Source organism: Cervus canadensis, chromosome 30 (assembly GCF_019320065.1).
Source record: "Cervus canadensis isolate Bull #8, Minnesota chromosome 30, ASM1932006v1, whole genome shotgun sequence".
Taxonomy (NCBI): domain Eukaryota; kingdom Metazoa; phylum Chordata; class Mammalia; order Artiodactyla; family Cervidae; genus Cervus; species Cervus canadensis.
In genome coordinates, this window is record NC_057415.1 from 17770226 (window position 1) to 17789897 (window position 19672).

The window sequence follows — 19672 nt, forward strand, 5'->3', positions numbered from 1 at the left end:
ATTTTAAATGAGTTCCCTGACCCAATTCCAGCTTGGTATGTGTGCGTAGGCTTCTCCACACCAGCGAGCAATTCTTAGATGCCACCAAGGTGTCTGAGAATTCAGCTCAATTCTGACACTTTCTACCTGGAGATAGAATCAGATTCCAGAAGTAAAGGGTTCAGTTCCACTGGACCACCCTCCATAATAGATGCCAGTCACAAGCCCAGGTTGTTATCTGTGTATCTAACCAACTTGCTAGAAACTGGAGTTTCCAACAGATATCCTCAAACTTAGGATGTCAGTTGCAAGTTGAGGTTGTTTCTTGTACTTCTGACTGACTGGCTATAAATCAGAGTTTCCCATGACCCCTTAATTTGTTTGAATTGCTCACAGAACTCAGAGAAACATGTTTTTACTGGATCACTGATTTATTATAAAAGGATGTTAAAGTATATCAATCAGCAGCCAGACGAAGTGATATATAAGGCAAGGCACTGGGAAAGGGTATGGAGCTTCTGTGTCTTTTCCAGGCTCACCGCTCTCTCCAGTCTCCATGTGTTCAACCTGGAAGCTCTCTGAACCTTGTCCTGTAGAGGTTTTATGGGGCTTCATTCAGTTCAGTTCAGTCACTCAGTCGTGTCCGACTCTTTGCGACCCCATGGACTGCAGCACGTCAGGCCTCCCTGTCCATTACTAACTCCCAGAGTTTACTGAAACTCATGTCCATCGAGTTGGTGATTCCATCCAACCATCTCATCTTCTGTCACCCCCTTGTCCTCCTGCCTTCAATCTTTCCCAGCATCAGGGTCTTTTCCAATGAGTTAGTTCTTTGCATCAGGTGGCCAGAATATTGGAGTTTCAGCTTCAGCATCAGTCCTTCCAATGAACACCCAGGACTGATCTCCTTTAGGATGGACTGGCTGGATCTCCTTGCAGTCCAAGGGACTCTAAAGAGTCTTCTCCAACACCACAGTTCAAAAGCATTAATTCTTCGGCGCTCAGCTTTCTTCACAGTCCAACTCTCACATCCATACATGACCACTGGAAAAACCATAGCCTTGACTAGACGGACCTTTGTTGGCAAAGTAATGTCTCTGCTTTTTAATATGCTATCTAGGTTGGTCATAACTTTCCTTCCAAGGAGTAAGCGTCTTTTAATTTCATGGCTGCAATCACCATCTGCAGTGATTCTGGAGCTCAGAAAAATAAAGGCAGCCACTGTCTCCCCATCTATTTGCCATGAAGTGATGGGACCAGATGCCATGATCTTAGTTTTCTGAATGTTGAGCTTTAAGCCAACCTTTTCACTCTCCTCTTTCACTTTCATCAAGAGGCTCTTTAGTGCTTCTTCACTTTCTGCCATAAGGGTGGTGTCATCTGCATATCTGAGGTTATTGATGTTTCTCCCAGCAATCTTGATTCCAGCTTGTGCTTCCTCCAGCCCAGCATTTCCATGATGTGCTCTGCATATAAGTTAAATAAGCCTTGACGTACCCCTTTTCCTATTTGGAACCAGTTTGTTGTTCCATGTCCAGTTCTAACTGTTGTTTCCTGACCCGCATACAGGTTTCTCAAGAGGCAGGTCAGGTGGTCTGGTATTCCCATCTCTTTCAGAATTTTCCACAGTTTGTTGTGATCCACACAGTCAAAGGCTTTGGCATAGTCAGTAAAGCAGAAATAGATGTTTTTTTGGAACTCTCTTTCTTTCTCAATGATCCAGTGGATGTTGGCAATTTGATCTCTGGTTCCTCTGCCTTTTCTAAAACCAGCTTGAACATCTGGAAGTTCACGGTTCACATATTGCTGAAGCCTGGCTTGGAGAATTTTGAGCATTACTTTACTAGCATGTGAGATGAGTGCAATTGTGCAATAGTTTGAGCATTCTTTGGGATTGCCTTTCTTAGGGATTGGATTGAAAACTGACGTTTTTCAGTCCTGTGGCCACTGCTGAGTTTTCCAAATTTGCTGGCATATTGAGTGCAGCACTTTCACAGCATCATCTTTCAGGATTTGGAATAGCTCAACTGGAATTCCATCACCTCCACTACTTTTGTTCATAGTGATGCTTTCTAAGGCCCACTTGACTTCACATTCCAGGATGTTTGGCTGTAGGTGAGTGGTCACACCATTGTGATTATCTGGGTTGTGAAGATCTTTTTTTGTACATGAGGCTTCATTACATAGGCACAATTGACTAAATCATTGGCCATTGTGGATTAATTCAACCACCAGCCTCTTGACCAGGGGCTGGGACTGAAAGTTCTAACCCTCTGATCACATGGTTGGTTCTCTTGGCACCCAGTCCCCACCCTTGGGTGGGACCCAAAAGTCATCTTCCCTGAAGCATTTTCAGGAACTGAGGGCAAGGGACCAAATATTATACTCATAATGTATAATTAATGCTCTTAGTGCTCAGGAGATTCCAAGGATTTTGGGAATCTGTGAGCCAGGATGTATGGATGAACACCAAATACATGTTTTTCCTATAAATCACAAATATTGCAGACATGAAGCAGGAAAGGAGGGTGAGAGGAAACAGAAAGGGGAAGAGAAAAAAGCGGGAAAGGATAAAAGAGAGGAAGAAAAGCAAAAAGACTGAAGAAGGCCAGGCCCTGCTTTACACAGTGAAATCTGCATTTCTACACATGAGACCCAGCATCACTCTCTTTTGTACCTTCCAGGTGATTCCAGTCTGCAGTCATCTTTAAGAACCATGCCCTGTCCAGTTTTTGTAAATATTTAAAGAAGTGTCACAGTGCTGGCACAATAGCTTAATTTTTCATTTGAAGTAAATACCTTTTTCTCAAAACAAGGTTTTCCAAAGCAAATTTTTGCTTGTTTGAGTTTGTACCAGCTAAAAGTAGGCTTCCTTTTTTTTTTTTTTTCCAGAAGTGAAATCAGGGATCATTTATTCAGCTGCTTTTAAAGACACGTCATCACTGTTTTCCCAGGCCTGTGGCAAAAACTAATGTCTTCTTTTTTTCCGGTAACTTCATAATTCCGTGTTCCCAAAACTTTTTATCTTTTTGAGCAAGAATTCTTTTAGGTGTCTTTTATAGTCTTCCAGGGAGTTGGAATTTTTCCATTAAGAAAATTTGTAAAACTGAAATAAACAAAAATCCGGTGCAATGTCTGGCCAGTACAGCAGATGAATCAGAACTCCCCAGCGAAGCTGCAGCAGTTTTTGCCTGGTCATCAAAGAAGCATTCAGTCTTGTGTTATACTAATGGAAGATGATGCATTTTCTGTTGACTGATTTCAGACGCTTTTCATCAAGTCCTGCTTTCAGTTGGTCTAATTGGGAGCAGTACTGGTTGGAACTAATTGTTTGGTTTTCCTGAAGGAGCTCGTAAATAGAGGACTCCCTTCCAGTCCTACCGTATACACAACATCACCTTCTTTGGATGAAGACTGGCCTTCCGTGTGGTTGGTGGTGTTGGTTCATTTCCCTTGCCCCACAATCTCTCCCATTCTATATTGTTGTACAGGTCCACTTTTCATCACCCTTCACAATTCGTTTTTAAAGTGGAATGTTTTTCTTGCAGTTCAATAGAGGATTGCATGTGGACTTATGGTCAAGAGGGTTTTTTTTTTTTTTTTTGGCTTCACTTATGTGGAACCCAAATATCAAAGCTATTAACATAACCAAGCTGGTGCAGATGATTTTCACTGCTTGATTTGGATAGTTTGAGTGTGTCGGCCATCTCCCATGTGGTATAACATTGATCTCAGTTAATGTCTCAATTTGATCGTGATCAATTTCAGCTGGTCTATCCAACCACAGAGCATGGTCTGGTATTGGTTTCCATGATAGTTTATCATGGGATATTGAATATAGTTCCCTGTACTATATAGTAGGACCTTGTTGTTTATCCATTCTATATATAATAGTTTGCATCTGCTAATCTCAAACTCTCAATCCACCCTCCTGCAGTCCCCTTACTCTTTGGCAGCCACAAGTCTGTTATCTATGTCTGTGAGTTCATTTCTGATTTGTAGATGAATTCATTTGTTTTATATTTTATTTTTTAAGTTATTTATTTGTTTATTTTTGGTTGTGCTGGCTTTTGTTGCTGAGCATGAGCTTTAGTTGCAGAAGCAGGGGCTACTCTTTGATGTAGGTGTGTGGGCTTCAGCAGTTGCGGCACGTGGGCTCTAGAGTGTGGGGGCATGTAGGATCTTCCCAGACCAGGGATCGAACCTGTGTCCCCTGGATTGGCAGGTAGATTCTCAACCACTGGACCAACAGGGAAGCCCCTGTGTTATATTTCAGATTCTACATATAAGTGATATAATATGGTATTTGTCTTTCTGTTTCTAACTTAAACTTCACTTAGTATGATAATCTCTAGTTCTATCTGTGTTGCTGCAAATGGCATTACTTTGTTGTTTTTATGGCTAAGTAGTATTCGTATATATTGGAGAAGGAAATGGCAACCCACTCCAGTATTCTTGCCTGGGGAATCCCAGGGACGGGGGAGCCTGGTGGGCTGCTGTCTATGGGGTCACACAGTCAGACACGACTGATGTGATTTAGCAGCAGCAGCAGCAGTATTCGTGTGAGTGTATATATATATATACACACACACATATATATCACATCTTCTTTACCTATTTATCTGTTGAAGGACATCTAAGTTGTTTCCTTGTATCAGTGATTATGAATGGTGCTGCTATGAACATAGGGGTGCATGTATCTTTTTGAATTATAGTTTTTTTCCAGATACATGCTGGATCATATGGCAACTCTATTTTTAGCTTTTTGAGGAACCTCCATACATGTTTTCTGTAGTGGCTGCACCAACTTACATTCTCACCAACAGTGTAGGAGGGTTCTTTTCTTTATGTCCTCTCCAACGTTTATTATTTGTAGACTTTTCAAGGATGGCTATTCTGACTGGTATGAGGTGGTACCTCATTATAGTTTTGATTTCCATTTCTCTAATAATTAGTGATGTTGACCATCTTTTTATATGCCTGTTGTTGGCCTATAATTTTTTTCTTTTGTAAATGTATTTTTCTGAGTATCAGGGTAATGGTGGCCTCTTAGAATGAATTTGGGGATCCTTCCTCCTCTTCAGTTTTGGGGATAGTATAGTTTGGGAAGGCTAGGTATTAGCTCTTCTTTATATAATAGAATTTTGTATGAGAAATCATCTGTCTGGTTCTGGACTTCTGTTTGCTGGGAGTATTTTGATGGCAAATTCAGTTTCACTACTACTGACCTGTCTATTACAATTGTCTATTTATTTCTGATTCAGTCTTAGAAGATTGTGTGTTTCTAGGGTTTTTATCCATTTATTCTAGGCTGTCCAGTTTGTTGCTGTATGATTTTTTTTGTATCTCTTTGATATTGGTTTTATTATTTCTTCTTTCATTTCTTGAGTCCTCTCTTTTTCTCTTAATGAGCCTGGATAAAGACATCAATTTTATGCTAAAAATAAAGAAAGCAAAAAACGCTGGGTCTTGTTTTCATTGATTATTGCTGCGGTGGTTTTTTGTTTTTTTTTTTTTGGTCTCTATTTTATTCATTTCTTCTCTGATCTTTATTGTTTCTTTTCTTCTGCTGACTTTGGGCTTTGTTATTTGATTACTTTAGACAGTAACTGACATTGTTTATTTGAGATTTTTCTTCCTTTTTGAGGTAGGCCTTTATTGCTTCCCTCTTAGAACTTCCCTTTTCTGTGTCACATGGATTTTGGAAAGTTGTGCTTTTATTTTCATTTCTCCAAATGTTTTCTGATAACCTCTTTGATTTCTTCATTGACCCGTTGTTTTTATAATATCATACTATTTAGTCTCTGTGTTTTTGTTTTTTTCTTTTCCCCATTTTTCTTCCTGTAATAAGTCCCAAAAGTGGAAAGTGAAAAAGCAAAAGTGTTAGTTGCTTAGTCATGTTTGACTCTTTGCAACCAGATGGACTATAGCCTGCCAGGCTCCTCTCTCCATATAATTCTCCAGGCAAGAATACTGGAGTGGGTAGCCAGTCCCTCTCCAAGGGATTTTCCCAACCCAGGGATCAAACCCAGGTCTCCTGCATTGCAGGCAGATTCTTTACTCTCTAAGCCACCAGGAAGCCCAAAAGTTATACTATTATTGTCAGAAAAAATGCTTGATGTAATTTCTGTCCTCTAAAGTTGTTGAGACTTGTTTTGGGGCCTAGCATGTGATCTGTCCTGGAGAATGTTCCACATGCACTTGAAGGGAATGTATATTCTGCTGTTTTTAGATGGCATGTCTTACAGGTATATAATAAGTCCAACTGGTCTAATGTTAAGATCACTGTTTCCTTATTGGTTTTCTGTCTGTATGATTTCTCCCTTGATATAAGTGAAGTGTTATAATCTTCTATTCTTATTCTATTGTCATTTTTTCCTTTTTCTGACCATTAATATTTACTTTCCATATTTAGGTGCACCTACATTTGTTTTTGTTAAGTTGCTAAGTTGTGTCTGACTCTTTGTGACCCCATGGAGTGTAGGCTCCTCTGTCTTCCACCATCTCCCAGAGTTTGTTCAAATTCATGTCCATCGAGTTGGTGATGCTATCTAACAATTCTGTCTTCTGCCACCCCCTTCTTTTGTCTTCAGCCTCAGGATCTTTTCCAATGAGTCAGCTCTTTGCATGAGGTGGCCAAAGTATTGGAGCTTCAGTAACAGTCCTTCCAATGAATATTCAGGGATGATTTCCTTTAGGATTGACTGGTTTGATCTCCCTGCTGTCCAAGGGACTCTCAGCAGTCTTCTCCAGCACCACAGTTTGAAAGTTTCAATTCTTCACACTTAGTCTTTTTTTATGGTCACTTCAGTACATGACTATTGGGAAAACCATAGCTTTGACTATATGGACATTTGTTGGCAAAGTGATGTCTCTGCTTTTAATATGCTATCTAGGTTTGTTGTAACTTTTCTTCGAAGGAGCAAGCATCTTTTAACCTCATGGCTTGTAGTCACTGTCCACAGTGATTTTGGAGCCCAAGAAAATATAATCTGCCACTGTTTCCATTTTTCCCCTTCTATTTGCCATGAAGTAATGGAACTAAATGGGACCTGGTATCTTACCTTTCTAAGTGTTGGCTTTTAAGCCAGCTTTTTCACTCTCCTCTTTCACCCTCATCAAGAGGCTCTTTAGTTCCTCTTCACTTTCTGCCATTAGAGTTGTGTCATCTGCATATCTGAGGTTGTTGATATTCCTCCCATCAATCTTGATTCAGTTTTTGTGATTCATCCAGCCTGACATTTCACATGGTGACAATATATTCCTTTCCCAATTTTGAACCAGTCAGTTGTTCCATGTTCAGTTCTAACTGTTGCTTCTTGACTTGTATACAGTTTTCTCAGGAGACTGGTAAGTTGGTCTGGTAGTCCTGTCTCTTTAGGAATTTTCCACAGTTTGTTGTGAGCCACACAGTCAAAGGCTTTAGTGTAGTCAATATTAGGTGCATATATATTAACGAATGTTATATTCTTTTCTTGTATTGATCACTTTATCAGTATATAATGGCCTTCTTTGTCTTTTTTATAAACTTTTTCCTAAAGGCTATTTTGTAAGATATAAGTATTGCTACCAGCTTTCTTGTCATTTTCATTTCCGTGAAATATCTCCTTCCATCCCCTCACTTTTAGTCTGTGTATCTTTAACTCTAAAGAGAGTCTCTTGAACATAAATGGGTCTTGTTTTTTTATCCAGTCATCTTCTCTATGTCTTTTGATCGGAACATTTAGTCCATTGACATTTAAAGTGATTATATATAGGTATGTACATATTGCTATTCTGTTACTTGTTTTCTGGGTTATTTTTTTCATTCTGTGTTCTTTTCATCTTCTTTTAGTTTCTTTCCTTGTGGTTTGATTGTTTTGCTTAGTGGTATGCTTGTGTTACTTTCTCCCTATTTTTATGTGTCTACTGTAGGATTCTGATTTGTGGTTGCCATGGGGTTCCTATATGTTGACCTAAATATCTATTTATTTTAATCTGGTCGTTTAAGTCATTTAAGTTCAAGCACATTCTAAAAAATCTCCATTATTTTACTCATCTCCCCCACATATTTTGGGTGTTTTGGGTTTTTTTTGTTTTTTTTGGCTGTGCCATGCAGCATGCAGGATCTTATTTCCCTGAACCAGGGATTGAACCTGTGCCCCCTGCAGTGAAAGCATGGAATCTTAACCACTGGACCACAAGTGGAGTCACCACATTTTGTTTTTTTATGTCATATTTTACATCTTCATGTATATCCCTTAACTGTTTATTGTAGTGATAGTCGACTTTCTAATTTTTGTCTTTTAATCTTATACTAACTTATATAAGCATTTGATCCACAGTCTTTGCTGTATATACTGTGTATTCTCCTTTACTGGATTTTCCCTTCCTATAAATTCTTTCATTTTGTTGTACCCCTTTTTTTCCACTTGGAGAAGACTATCTAAGACTTCCTTTAAAGTTGGGTTAAGTATTGTGAACTTTTAGTTTTTCCTTATCTGAGAAGTTCTTTAGCTGTCTTTTAATTCTGAATGCTAATCTTGTTGGGTAGATTTTCCTAGGTTTTAGATTTTTCCTTTTTAGCACTATGGGTATGTCATGGCATTCCCTTGTGGCTATAAAGTTTCTGCAAAAAAATCAGCTGATGGACTTATGGGTATTTCTTTATATGTTACTCTTTGTTTTTCTCTTGCTGCCTTCAGATTCTCTCTTTGTCTTTAACATTTACCATTTTAATTATGATAGGTCTTGGTGTATATGTCTCTTTCAGCTTGGGACACTCTATGTTTACTGTACATGGATATCTATTTTTCTTCAGGTTCAGGGAGTTTTCAGGCATAGTTTCATCAAATACATTTTTTTACCCTTTTCTCCTTGGAACCTCAATAATGCAAATGTTAGTATGCTTGATATTGTCCTGCTGCTGCTGCTAAGTTGCTTCAGTCCTGTCCAACTCTGTGCAACCCCATAGACGGCAGCCCACCAGGCTCCCCCGCCCCTGGGATTCTCCAGTCCAGAACACTGGAGTGGGTTGCCATTTCCTTCTCCAATGCATGAAAGTGAAAATGAAAGTGAAGTCACTCAGTCATGTCCGACCGTTAGTGACCCAATGGACTGCAGCCTACCAGGCTCCTCTGTCCATGGGATTTTCCAGGCAAGAGTACCGGAGTGGGTTGCCATTGCCTTCTCCTGATATTGTCCTAGAGGTCCCTTAACTTGTTCTCGTTTTTTAATATTCTTTTTCTGTTCTGATTGGGTGATTTCCATTATTCTGTCTTCCAGCTCTCTTAGGCATTCTTCTGTATAACTTAGTCTGCTGTTAAATCTTTCTGGTGTTTCTTCATTTGAGTTGTTGTATTTTATGACTTTATTTTTTATATTTTCTACTTCTTTGTTAAAATTTTCTCTGTGTTCATCTATTATCTTCCTTAGTTCATTAAGCATTCTTTTACTAATGCTTTGAACTCTTTCTGGTAAATTATTTATCTCTGTTTTATTAGTTATTTTTTTAGGGTTTTTTTCTCCTTTTTTCATATGAAAGAAAGCCCTCTGTCTTCTCATTTTGCTTAACATCTATTTTCTCTATGAAATTAGGTGAAACAGTTACCTGTCTTGGTGTTGAAGAGTTGTACTTATATGGGAACATCTCTGTTCGGTCTGTCTTTGCCCAGTGGCTTTGGTGGGAGAGCTGGATCTGAAGTAAGCAGGGTCATATCTTTTGCCAGAGTGTGCGAGCTGGTGTCACCTTGATGGCATGTAGGATTGGAGATGGAGAAGTTAGAGGCAGAGCCAGGTGGGATCTGGGGCTTCTTGTATGCTCATTGGTCATCACAGCCCTATCAAGGGTGGGGTCTGGTCCCAAAGTCTAGAGCAGAATCCCTGAGGGTGGAGTTCAAGCTGCCTTCTTTCCCTCTGAGTGTGTGCTCCCCAGTCTCCTGACAATGAAATGTTTGCTCCAGTGGAGATCTGTGCTAGAGCAAGAGGATCTGAGTGGTACCTGGTATAGGCCAGTGTGTGCTTGTATTGCACCTGCACACCCGTCAGAGCTCAAGTCCGTCCTGATCCGCCGCCTCTGTGAGCCCCAGTGATGACTGTCCCACCCCACCCCCGACCAGATGCAGGGCTGGGTCAGAGCCGGCTCTGTCTCCCGCAGATGCAGACGTCCTCCACCATAGCAGCCTTTGACCTAGTGGGAAGCCGTGCTGAAGCTCCTGGTGCGGGAGTGGATGCTCAGTGTGGTCTAGGGCATGCCTTGGATCAGTTGCAGGAAACTGACCAGAGTCCCAGGCACTTTCAATCTGCTTCCTCTGTGTTTACTTCCTCTAGGAGTAAACAGAGTATTCACACTCTTCATGAGCGAATTCTAGGTTTCTTACAGCCCTCCTGTTAGTCCCACTGGTTTTCAAATCAACCGAGGGGACTCATCTTCTTGGTGTCAGACCCCAGGGATGGGATATCTAGCGTGTGGTTCATACCACTCACTCCTCAGGGAGGATCTCCAAGCCCATGCAATCCCCCTTTACCTCTGTGTCCCCTGCTAGGGGCATCAGTTCTGACCTGATCACTTCCTACCCGACTCAGTGTGGATCTTTACAGCCTTGATTGTACAAAAGGCTTCCTGCCAGTCTTCAGTTTGATTTTAGTGAGAGTTGTTCCACCTGTGATGTATTTTTGACGTGTTTGCAGAGGGTGGTGAACACGTTGTCCTTCTACTCCTTCATCTTGATCTCCTCTCAAGCTGGTCCAAGCTTCTGATCTTACCAAAGCATGGTGTCTGGCTCATCAGAAGTTACTGTCCTCTCCAGGGCAGGGGAATGTGTATTGCTTGCTACTTAAGACTTTATAATTTCATTTTACAGTTTTGTGGAATGGGCCAGTGCAGGGGTCATAAGAGCCATGTTTTTATGGAGCTTGCCTGGCACATGGGGCCATGGAAAGACAGTCGACAGACAGGGATAGATTATGCCTGATGGCTAAGTGCTACAGAAAAATCAGAAGGAAGGTGGGATGTGCTAGTGTGGCTGAATGGAACACTTCTGGAACACAACCTGAGGTGGTGGGAAGCAGGGTCGCAGGAAGATGTGTGCAAGGAGTCTCACGCTGGAGCTAGCACATGCATGAAGTTGGCATGTTGGAGAAAAGGAGAAGAGGACTTGTGTATTCAGCACTACCAGCCCAAAGAAGGCATCTTTTTGGCTAGCAAAGTGCCAGGTGAATAGGACCAGAATAGGTTAGTATAAAGGCATTTTTCCTATTTCTTCTAGATTCAGCACCCTCTAAAGACCAGCTAGCCTCCAAGGAGAAACCCAGCTTCTCAACTGATCTGCAGCTTCTGAGCCAAGCAGGCCCCAGGGACCTTCCTGGTGGTGCACCAGCCCCTTTGGTGCCATCATCCCCTCCCGTGACTGCTGTGTCCCAAGACATGGCCCCATCTGCCAGTCCTAAACTGGAGCCAGCAACGGGGCCTGCCATGCAGGCAGGGGGACCAGGAACCCCTCAGGGGCTGGCCAGTGAGCATAAAACTCCCTGGCCACTAATGGAGACTCTTGATGCTCAGCTTGCTGCACAGTCCCCTGGCATGGGCCGAGGGCCTTGTGCCCCACCTTTGGAGGCCCCCCTTCACCCCATGGGTCTGGGGGATCCTTCCTTAGCCAGAGAGCCCATCACCAAGGGGGAGCCCCTGTCGGCTTTGGCCCCCACATCTGGTGCCCCTGGTGGGGCCCCTCAGCCCACTGTGAGCCAGCCCCTTCCCCCACTACCCACTGTGGTGGGAGCGATCAGTCTGGCCACTCCCCAGCTCCCCAGTCCCCCGCTGGCACCCACCGCCCCCCCTCAGCCGCCTTCAGCCTTGGAGTCAGATGGAGAAGGGCCGCCCCCAAGGGTGGGCTTTGTGGACAGCACCATCAAGAGCCTGGACGAGAAGCTGAGGACTCTGCTCTACCAGGAGCACGTACCAACCTCCTCAGCCTCGGCTGGGACCCCTGTGGAGGCAGGTGACCGAGACTTCACCCTGGAACCCACAAGAGGGGATGAGCCCCGTCCAGAGGCCTCTGGGGGCAGTCTGGCCCTGCTGCCCCAGCCTGCGGTGAGTACTGCCCGAGGCACTTTCTCCAGGCAATTCATGTCTGACCCACCCACGTGTGTTTTGCTCCAGCTGCCTAGGGAGGAGTCCATCCTTCGGACTGGAGGAGAGGATTTGCAGTTTTGCTATAGAGATGTTAGCAAGTATGGCTCACAGCTCTTTCTTTCTGTTTCTTTCTTCAGTTGGAAAAGTCAGAAATGGCCCCTGGATTAGAGGTCACACTGGAGCAATCCGTTTCCTTGTCAGTGACAGGTAACAAGCCGTAGGTGCTACCAGCCTTCCTTCCTTTGAAACATTCTGCTTCTCTACCCTTCATCCCCACAGCATCTTGGGTGGGACCCAGATGTGGCAGAAGCAGTTCTAGCACAAACCATGTGTTCACACTCCCAAGAAGAGAAAGCCCTCTGTGGAAATGGGTGAAAGCCCTATTGACTGGGTATTGGGATCTTAACAGGGCCTGTCTGGCTCCCCAGTGCTCTCAGTATATTCTGGTGGATACCCCTAGCTCCTATTTCTGTCGGAGGTTGTAAAATGACTGTGGTTATTGTGGACAGAATGCAGGGCTGGGGCTGGGGAGTTCCAACAGGTCTGTGGAAGCTGCCAGCCTAGAGCCATCCGTGAAGTTTTGAAACAGGATTTCTTCTGTGGTTCCTGAGTATTGTGCATCTCTGCAGGAAGTCTTGCTGTAGTTCTCATTTCATTACCTGAACACATATGTTTTAGCACAAGGGAGTTGGTCTGATCTAAGGTGTTGGTTCCTTCTCGGCCTGGAATTTCTTGGGAGATGGGCAAGATAAGGATCCAGCTGACCTTGTAATGGGACCATGGGTGTGTATCAGTGGCAAGAACAGTCCTCCCAGATCGCAGAACAAGGGGAGTGGACCATTGGATTCTGTGGCTGGACCCCAGGACACTGCATTGTTACAGATGCCACACTTTAGAGGGGTGGGGCTTCTGGGATTGGGGTCAGAGGCCGTAACATATGATGTTTACCTGGGGAAGATAAGGATCATGGGATGAAGCAGGAGTGGGCTGGGCAAGGGAGAAGGTGAGAGATTGTACCTGAGTGCCCTCTCTATCTTGTTCTGCCTTCTTTCTGTGAGTTGTGTACCATGGGCAGCCGCCTTCTGCAGCATCAGTGCCTTCAAGTGCCCAGAGTGTGGAACTGACAGGGAAGCTCTAAGAGACAGATTCTAGTTTGGAAAAGGTCAATTTTTCTGGCGGTCAGAGCTGATCAGAAATAGAGTGCAATTGGTAATGAGCCTTCTGTCCCCAGAGGTGTGTAAAGCAAGATTGTATGATCTTCACCACAATCATGTAGGGAGGAGTGTTGTGTATTGCCTAGGGTTGGGGTTGCATGACAGATGAATCTGGGTCTTCTCAGGAATCTGTGTGGGGGCACCCCCCAGCCTGGCTGGAGACTCTTTCAGCCCCTGTCATGCCTCCCCCAACCTCCTGCCCACTGCAGCATGTCAGTTCAGCTCAGGCTAACACACAGCTCTGGGTTTTTTTTTTGCTATGTGCAGGTCTCAACTCAGGCCAGGCTTCCACACATCAACTCCTTCTGCTTCTGTTGTTTACTCTTCATAGCAACCCGGCAAGGCTGGTCAGATGTATCATCCGTAGATGGGGAAATGAGACAGTCTCAGATGACAGGGACCTTCCATAGACTTTGGAGCAGCAGGAATAGGAGTCAGCCTTATTGTTCTGATCTTCCTGGACCTCCTAAGACCCTTTTATCATCAGAACTTGTCAGGGAGAGAGAAGGTGATGCTGTCAGGTGAGACAGGGTACATCAGGGGTATAGAGAGGACAGGTGAGACAGGTGATAGTCGTCAGGTATGTGGAAGGCCTGGCTGTGCCTGAGGGTCTGGAGCAGGAGTCTTCAGGGGTCTGAGTAGTATTGGGCTGATGTCTCCCTCCTTTTCTGGATCACAGAGCATCTCCTGTGAAGTGATGGGGTTAGGATGTCAGTAGTTTTTGTTTTCCAGCTGCACACACCGCTTCTCACAGCCCCTCCCTTTCTCTTCTGGATGGCTGCTTTTGGGTCACTCCTGCCTTTGTTCTCTGCACCAGCCTGAGTAATGGTTTTAACGTTCCTACAGCTGAATCATCTTTGAGCCACACGCTTGGCCGTGAGGGAGGACAGGTGGCCTCAGTTTCGCTCAGAGCACCCAGTGCCCCCCAGGTAAGATGTTTTCTCCAGTGAGATGCTCAGTGGGTTGGCGGGCTTGCTCTCTAATGGTGTTTGCGTGGAATCTTTTCCTTTCCACTGTTTCCCAAGGATGTCCCTGCTTCTGCCATCCCTGCCCATCTGGAGCCCACAGACCGGACCAGCAGGGTCCCTGGGGAAATCTTGGCCGAGTCCATGCAGAGCTGCCCGGGGACGTTGATTGAGGGTGGCCAGGACAGCCAGCCCCAGCCACACAGCACTCTGGTATCAGGATCCCCTCCGAAGTGGCCAGGGCAGCAGGATGGCAGCTCGCCAGCCAAAACCGTGGGCCGGTTCTCAGTGGTCAGCACCCAGGATGAGTGGACTCTGGCCTCCCCCAATAGCCTGCGGTACTCAGCCCCACCTGATGTTTACCTGGACGAGGCTCCCTGCAGCCCAGACATGAAGCTGGCTGTGCGACGGGCGCAGACGGCCTCCTCCATCGAGGTCGGCATGGAAGAGCCAATGTCCAGTGACTCTGGGGACGAGTCCCCTCGCAGGAGGCCTTCTGTGCAGAAGCATGCCTCCCTGCCCAGCAGCAGTGGTGGTGTGGCCAGTGACTTTGTGAAGAAGGCCGCTGCCTTCCTGCACAGGTCCTCTCGGGCTGGCTCCCCAGGCCTGGAGACGCCCAGCAGGATGGGCGTGAAGGTCCCCACCATCAGCGTGACCTCCTTCCACTCCCAGTCATCCTACATCAGCAGTGACAACGACTCAGAGATTGAGGACGCTGACATCAGGAAAGAGCTGCAGAGTCTTCGAGAGAAGTAGGTCCTGTGGAGCAGGTCAGGTCTGGGCTGTGGTGTCAGGGGAAGTGTCCAGCAGCTGAAGTCCACGTCCTGCCGTGTGCACTTTGAGCTGCTTGGGCTGGGTGACAGGGCAGAGGCAGTGTCCCTGCCGTCGGATCTGGTCCCTGGTCTCTGGGGCCCACACCTCCCCTCCACCTTCAGTCTCACACATAGGCCTTGATCACACTTGCTCTCTCCCCCTGCAAGTTTACCTGCTCCTGCTGTGGTCAGGGTCACTGAGATACAGCTAAGCCATGAAGTCTCCTTCAGGACAAGAGGGCCCCACACTTGAGTTACTAAGGTCGGGAGAGGCTGGGATCCTTGGGAAGGAGTGGCTATGGGTTCTTGGAGTGGGCCCAGAAATGGAGACGTGGGCAGGAGAAGCCCATGCTCTCTCCTACTCTTGGCTATGCAGAGAGGGCCCCAGCCTTAGCTGCATGCTCCCTGAAGAAGGCCAACCGGGACCACCCAGCCCTTTCCTAGACTTTTCTGGAAACTGCCCTTGCCCACAGCCAGTGATTCCACCCAAGTCTTAACAGCAGCTTCCCACCCATGTGACCAGGCATCTTGGCTCTATTCTCAGGAATAGTGTTTCTTGTCGGGTCAGCCTTAGCTGGAAGCTCTACTGGGCACAGCTGGGGCCCCAGGACCCTGGCTAATAACATATTTTCTGTAGACTTGCTTGTACAGGCTTCCTCTCCTCTAAGAGGCCTCTTGTGCTGTGTTCCCTCACTTGGAGGAAGTAACACTTATTTGCCTGATAAGCTAAGGCAGCCTTCCAATTCTGAGCCCTGATTACTTGTTTCCTCGCCCATGTTTATAAGTAGGGTTTGTATTGTAAACATAAATGTGTGAAGTTGTTCATATACTCCCCCTGTCCTCCCCACCCCCCCAAAAACAACCAGCAATGTTACAAGTCTGGATATATCGGAAAACTTGAATGCCTTAGGCTGGTCTTCATGCAGTTTTGTTGGGTGAGCTGATGCCAGAGGTCTCAGTGATACTCCCATTTGGCTTAGGTGTAAACAGAAGGTGACGCTTAAATGCCCTTATGTCCCCTGCGCACAGCCTGTCTGCCCAGCCTCCCCTGCAGGCTCTACTCCTCACACCCGTCCTACCAGTCCCGGGCTCTCCTGGAGGGGCCTCATGTTGGAAATGACCAGAATGCCCACCTGGCTTCCCTCTTCCTTTCCCTCCTACAGGCATCTGAAGGAGATCTCAGAGCTACAGAGTCAGCAGAAGCAGGAGATCGAGGCCCTGTACCGCCGCCTAGGCAAGCCGCTACCCCCCAACTTAGGCCTCTTCCACACAGCCCCACCCATCGGCCGCCGGAGAAAGACCAGCAAGAGCAAGCTGAAGGCGGGGAAGTTGCTGAGCCCCCTGGTGCAGCAGCTCAAGGTCGTGGCCTCCAGCACAGGTTGGCCCAGGGCCCTCCTAGCCACCCTCAGACGTGGGAGCTGGGCAGATGGGAGGCAGGCACTAGGCCTTGGAAGAGCGCTTCTTGAATCTCCTTTCATTGGAGCAAGGAAGCGTCTTCTGGCCCGAGAGAGCCAAGGCCTCCACCTCTCCTGTCAAGAGGGAAGAACTGGAGTCCCAGCTGCCTGTGGGCTGCAGTGTGCTCCTCCCTACAGAGTGCTGCCTGGGCTGGGGTCTGCTTCCTCTGATCCCGTCTCTCAGATGTATGTCAGCCCCCGACAGTGGGGGTTGAGCAGCTGCCTTGGGGGAGGGAGAGGATGATAGCGACCCTCCCCACCCCCCAGCCTTTAACCATAATGCCCAGGCACTAAGAGTACACACCCCAAGCCCCCCACACTCTGGGGTGGGGACCCAGTGAGCTGAAAGCCCCAAATGCACCAGGTGGGAAGCCAGCGGTGAGCTGACCTTAAGCCTTCCCTCTCCAGGTAACCTGCAGGATACATACCCAAGAATTTCTAGGATTACCCAAAATTACATGAATTCCATATCAATTCCTAAAGCTAACACGAGGCTTCGGAGAGTGAGGAAATCCACAGGTCCCCTTTGAGCCCACGTGTACATCTGCGGATGGGCCGTGGTCCTTTCACAGCGTTTGCACAACGTAGGTTAGCACCAGTGGAAACAGTGGTCATTTTCTTCGATCTTCCTGACAACTGCACATGGGTGATCCAGCAATGTACCCATTGCCTGTAGGGACTCAGCTTCCCCAAGGTCACCCAGCAAAGAGCAGAGAGGATAGACGTGGCCTGAGCTGGCTGGTCTGTCCTGTGGTGCCTCATCGTGCCTGTCACCCCTTCTCCCCCCAACCCAGGTCACTTGTCAGACTGCAGCAGAGCCCCTCCTGCTAAGGACCCTGCCCAAGCTGGGGCAGGGCCCACAGCAGCTTCAGACCCATGTGGGAAGGCAGTTCAGACTCAGCAGCCTTGCTCCGTGCGGGCCTCCCTGTCTGCAGACATCTGCTCCGGCTTGGCCAGTGATGGAGGCGGAGCGCATGGCCCAGGTGATTCCCAGCTCGCCCGTCTCCGAGCATGTGCTAGCCTCATAGGGCCCGTGTGGCGTAGAGGGGACATGAGCTGCGGCCAAGGCTGCCGACAGCCTCTTAAGGAAAAAAAAAAAAAAACGTTAGATGTAGATTTTGAACGAGAAAAGTGGATGGCCTGCCCATCATCAAGTCTTGCTGTAAGCGGCTCAGAGGGAGGTGCGCTTTGCAAGAGCCGGCCTGGGGAAGGCGCCAGGACCACTGAGAGGTCAGATGTGGCATCTGCTGTGTGCTCTGCGCCGGTTCCCAGGCACTGGCCCACCCCCGCCCTACCCCACTCCCCACTAAACATGGGTCCTTCCGTCAGGAGGGCCAGTTGGGGGGACGAGGGCACAGCTCTCTCTTGAGCTGGGAGATTGGCCTTGAGGAGGAAATGCTCGTCACCGCTGCCGTGGATGCAGCAGCTGCGCGATGAGGTGCTCCACCCCCACCATCTCTCTCCAGAGAAGTCTTGGTGACCGCTGCTGGTGCCCACCCCCACCCTGCCCCGCACGCTCTCCTGGGGGCCGCTTCTCTTCCGCTCCAACATTGCCTCCTTTCCATTATGTGATCAGTGGCTGTGGTCCTCTGGGCTGGGCTAGGTGGAGCCGTGGATGCTAAGTGAAGAGGCTGATATGGCTGGTGGTGTGTAGGAGGAATCCCAGAGACTGTACTTGATGCCTGTCTCTCTGTTTTCTTCCCTCTATATTCATTTGCAGGCTGGACGGTTTACCACCCAACGTCTGAGAGAGTGACCTATAAGTCTAGTAGCAAACCTCGCGCTCGATTCCTCAGTGGACCCGTGTCTGTGTCCATCTGTCTGTATTTGTTCTTTTGTATTTTATCACCTCCTGGCCCTTGGTTTCTCCCCTGCCCCTCCCTGTCTTCATTATCTTCCATACATTTTGTAGGACACCTTACCCCACCCCCTTTGAAATCATGTACTTAATATAAAAAAAATGGAACCCCGTCCATGCCCACCCTTCTGGCCCCAGAAAGCGCCAGTGCATGCTCTTGGCTGGCTCATGCCTGGACACCAAAAGCATGTGCAGTGGTTTGCCCACTCCCAGCCTCCGGCGCTCTGCCCCAGGCCCCAAGGTGCTCTGCATTTCTTTTGTCACTTGTTTTGTTTAGTGTTTTTTGTTTTTTTTGTTTTTTCTTTTTTTACGTTGGACGTAGTTTTATTTCTGTTGCAATCGTGGCAGATTTACACGTCCGCTGTCCCCAGTTCCAGCGACAACAAAAAAGACAACCCCGGCCTTCTCTAGACGCATGGTGTGTTTCACACGTGTCTGGACTCTGAAGACATGCATGTAGCGAGCCGAGACAGTTCTAGAAGGTCACTGGAGGGTGTAACTTCTGTACAAGGGCCGTATCACAACATCCAGTACTGTTCACCCACTGCCCCACTCCCTGCATGTGGAAATGCTGAGAGAACGTGCTCCAGCTAGGATGCCCCAGCCCCCGCTCCATTCTCGTCAAGTCAGGAATCTCTGACCCTGAGAGACGTGATGCCAAGCCTCCTGCTGTGCCTCTCTGTGGTGGCCCAGCCCCTCCTGCTCTTCTCTCTAGCTGGAGCACTTTACTTGGTGTATTTCCCTCTCATCTCACCAACCTCAGAGATGAAGTCAATTATTCAGTTCCCCAAAGCTCTGCTAAATCAAAACTCAAGTCCCAGTCATCATCTGCCTCCCTGGAACACACTGCTAGTACCCAGGGACTCCATGTCCAGGAATGGCGCGTCTGCTCAGGCTGTCCAAAATCGTTTTCCTCCCTCAGATCAATTGGCCAATGATTCAGAAGCTGTGAGGTTTTCTGGTTTTTGTTTTTCAACAGAAGTATTAAGTTTTTTACCCATTGGATTGTACATGCTGGTTTAGGGCCTCTGGCTTTTGCTGGTACAATAAAGATACATTGTGCTTGTTGGGATCTGAGGCCACATCCATGGCAGGCATCCATCAGAGTTCAGTGTCCATCCCCATCAGAGTGACTCTGGCACCCTCCCCGGGAGGGACAGGTCAGAGGCATAGGACTGTGTAGAAATGCTCAGGAACTGCCCAGTGCTCCTCGACCGCTAACAGCAACCCCTACCCCAGCCCGCCCCCCCCCATTTCTGCTCAGGTGTCTTGGGTCTGCAG

The 19672-nt window shown here is 47.1% G+C and overlaps 1 protein-coding gene across 6 annotated transcripts in view; it reads left to right on the plus strand.

The window, feature by feature from the left end:
• The window catches only part of WNK2 (WNK lysine deficient protein kinase 2), a 144299-nt gene that overhangs the window by 94399 nt on the left and 30228 nt on the right, over positions 1 to 19672 (plus strand). For 2 of the 6 annotated variants that reach the window (XM_043453402.1, XM_043453401.1), the window contains exons 20-26: positions 11226 to 12046; positions 12226 to 12295; positions 14149 to 14231; positions 14328 to 15019; positions 16243 to 16457; positions 17328 to 17516; positions 18254 to 18352. In XM_043453402.1, coding sequence (XP_043309337.1) covers positions 11226 to 12046; positions 12226 to 12295; positions 14149 to 14231; positions 14328 to 15019; positions 16243 to 16457; positions 17328 to 17516; positions 18254 to 18352 — 2169 coding nt within the window. The remainder of the gene's footprint in view (positions 1 to 11225; positions 12047 to 12225; positions 12296 to 14148; positions 14232 to 14327; positions 15020 to 16242; positions 16458 to 17327; positions 17517 to 18253; positions 18353 to 19672) is intronic. The other 4 variants (XM_043453404.1, XM_043453403.1, XM_043453405.1 and 1 more) reach the window with 2 other exon arrangements.